At 43.0% G+C, this 3,454-nt stretch overlaps 1 protein-coding gene across 1 annotated transcript; it reads right to left on the reverse strand.

Moving 5' to 3' along the window:
- Positions 1 to 1,939: 1,939 nt before the first annotated feature.
- LOC109780666 (putative cyclin-dependent kinase F-2) lies at positions 1,940 to 3,232 on the reverse strand. Its single transcript, XM_020339244.1, has one exon. The coding sequence runs from the start codon at positions 3,230 to 3,232 to the stop codon at positions 1,940 to 1,942; it is 1,293 nt and encodes a 430-aa protein (XP_020194833.1).
- Positions 3,233 to 3,454: the final 222 nt, after the last annotated feature.

Consider the following 3,454-nt stretch of genomic DNA (forward strand, 5'->3'; position numbering starts at 1 on the left):
TAGTGAAAGTTTACAAAACTAAGACTTTAAGAAGGAACGAAATAAAAATAAGTCAAAATCAGAATAATAAAGTTTTATAAGGAAGAAAACATATAATATTGCAATTTCCACAGTCTAGCATAATTTAGACACATATTGTATACAACTTACATGTATACATTTTCAAATAAAGAATGAATTAATCACTGGTATTACCCTTTGGAAGAAAGAAAGTATAAATACTAAAAGTAATGATAAAATTTGCACACAATTTACACATAAATTGTGAATTTTTATAATATGCAAGTATAAACATATAATAGTAGACTGTTTGCAATATAAGTTTTCTAAGAAGCAATGAATATGTTATTAGCCTTAAAGAAGAAATAAAATGAATTAAAACTAAAAACAATCAAACTAATGAAGTTTTATAAGGAAGAATGAATTTGTGGCATTAATTTTATCCTAACGAAGAATAAAAATGAAATAAAAACTAAAACAAATTGGAAATAATATTTTTTCTAAAAAAGATTGAATTAGGCATTCCTATTACCCTTTAAGAAAACAAGAAATGAAAACAAAGGATGACAAAACTTGCACATAATTTACGCAGAATATTGTTTTTTTATAATATGCAAGAATAAGCATATAGTAGTGAAACTTTCACGAAAAAGAATTTTCCTAAGAATGAATGAATTAATGGCATTGGTACTGCCCTTAAAAAAGAAAATATAAAAAATTAAATCAAATAACGACAAAATTTGCACATAATTTACACAGAACACTTGCCTTTATAATATACAAGAATAAGCATATAATAGTGAAAGTTTCACAAAAAAGTAGATTTCTAAGAGGGATTAATTAGTGTCATTGATATTACCCTTAAAAGAAGAAGGAAAATAAAATAAAAACAATATCAAAATAAAAATATTAAAATTTTATCAGAAATAATGAATTAGCAACATCGGTATTACCCTTAAAAGAAGAAAGAAAATAAAAGAGAAAATTAAATAAAAATCAAAATATTGAAGTTTTATAAGGAAGAATGAATAAGTGGCAGTGATATTTTCCTTCAAAAAGAAAGGAAATGAAATAAAACTAAATCAAAATCAGAATAATAAAGTTTTATAAAGAAGAATGAATTCGTGGCATTGGTATTACCCTTAAAAGGAAAAAATGAAATAAAAAAATCTAAATCGAAATAATAACATTTTATAAGGAAGAATGAATTAATAACATGGATATTACCCTTACAAAAGAAAGAAAATGAAAAACAAACCAAAACAAAATCAAAATAATGAAACTTGTCCACAACGTTGCGCAAAAATTGCACCTTTTGTAATATGGAAAGAATAAGCTTATAATAGTGCAATTTTCACGATCTAGTATAATTCACACACACACAGTGAGACACACACACAAAGAAAGAAAAACTGAAAAAGAAAAAACAATAATAAAGACACAAAAAAAGACACAGAAAACACATTCGGATTCGTACATTTACACAGTAGAGAAAATCCATAAAAGTATATTTAAATTCAAATCAAAATGAGCTTGTTGGATTGATCTAAGTTAGTCTGCAGTAACACGTACCATTGATTCTATCAGCGACCGCGTCAGCCCTCCTGCCCGCACGCACTAGGTGCAAGCTGCATGCATGCATGCGGTAGACTAGGTGTGCACAACTTGCATAAAAGAAATTGACGTATAGCTAAAGCGAAAGAACATATATAGAAGGGCAATGGTGATGATACATATTAAACATGACTGATTTACAACATGCTCAGTTCGAGGGACATCTCATCTCCAAGCAATTACATATAGCTAGATGGACAAGGGCGGCGATGACAAGCCCTTTCCAAATTACCAGAAAGACAAAACCACCACCGTACGTGGAGTTCTTCATGATACGATTTGCACCGTGAAGCACATATGCTAGCAAGCATCTAGCTAGCTACGCCTACACTACATGGCCTTGTTCCACATCGCTAGCTAGTGGTATTCTGAGCACGTTCTTCATCTGTGGTGTCGCCGGTGGGATGACCTTGACCCGCTGCAGCAGGTTCTCCTTCGTTCCTGGCGTCGCCGGTGGGATGACCTTGATCCGCCGCAGGTTCTTCTTTTTGGGTGCTGCCGGCGGAGTGAACTTGATCCGCAGCACGTTCTTCTTCTTGAGTGTCCCCGCCGGGACGATCTTGATCCGCAGAACGTTCCTTACTGGCGGCAATGAGTTTGACACGTCGTCGGTGGGGGTGGGGAGCTTGGGCGCGAACCACGGGAGCTGGAGCGCGGCGGCCGTCGTCAGCCGCCTAGCTGGGTTGCACTTGAGAAGCCCTTTCAAGACTTGGAAGCCGTCCTGGGACAAGGTCTCCAGGCGGAAGAGGTTTCCCAGCGTGTTGTGCTGCTGCGCCTGCGCGTAGGAGAACACTCGCGGCACCTCGGCCGCGAAGAACTCCGGCCAAGTCGTCTCGTCCGGAAAGCCGAGGACGCGGAAGATAGCCGAGAGCTGGGCGGTCCTGTCGTCCTTTTTGTCGGCCTTGAACAGCATCTCGCCGGTCAGCATCTCGGCCATGACGCATCCCAGCGACCACACGTCGACGCCCGCGTCGTAGTCCGGCTTCCCCAGGAGCATCTCGGGGGCCATGTAGGGCATGGTGCCGGCAAACTCGTAAGGCTTCCTGTAGGTCTTCAAGGACATGGCCAGCCCGAGGTCGCACAACTTGAGGATCTTCCCTCCTTCCCCGACCAGGATGTTTTGCGGCTTGATATCTCGGTGGACGATGCGGTCCTTGCCGTGCATCTTGTTGGCGCCGGTGAGGAGCTGCCACATGTAGCCTTTCACTATGGCCTCCGGCAGCGGCGGCCTCTCGGACAGGAAAGCGTGGAGGTTGGGGCCGACGTAGTCCATGGCGAGGCAGAGCTTGTAGGTCTCAGGGTCGCGGAAGAGTCCGTGGGAGCCGACGACGTAAGGGTTGGGGCTGCAGGCCTCGAGGAAGCCAGCCTCGTCCTGGATCTCTTTGTTGGCGGCGGCAAGATCGCCGTTGGAGCGGAGGACCTTGATGGCGACGGTCTTGCCTGTGACGCGGTGGCGCGCCTTGAGGACGGCGCCGAAGCTGCCCTCGCCGAGGCAGGGCGTGTCCTCGAACTCGAAGGCCGCGGTGCTGCCGATGCGGACGCGCCTCCGCTTGCAGCAGGAGATTTCTGGTTCTTGATCCGTCCCGTGGCCGGCAGCTGGTCGCTTGCCGACAGCCATGGCGCTCGAGCTTGACTAGGGCTTCGCTTCTCGTGGATTGGTTGCCGGGGTGCGCAATGGATGGGAGGTGGAAGCAGACGATCGAGGAAACGGGGGAGGGAGCTAGGGTTAAGATCTAGCTAGGCAAACATTTCTGTGTGTGGATCTAGCTAGGGTTAATATCTAGCTAAGTCGATATGAGAGCTCGTTTTCGACTAGGGGACGTATTGCATTGGGTATTGA

This window comes from Aegilops tauschii, chromosome 4 (assembly GCF_002575655.3).
Source record: "Aegilops tauschii subsp. strangulata cultivar AL8/78 chromosome 4, Aet v6.0, whole genome shotgun sequence".
NCBI classification, from domain to species: domain Eukaryota; kingdom Viridiplantae; phylum Streptophyta; class Magnoliopsida; order Poales; family Poaceae; genus Aegilops; species Aegilops tauschii.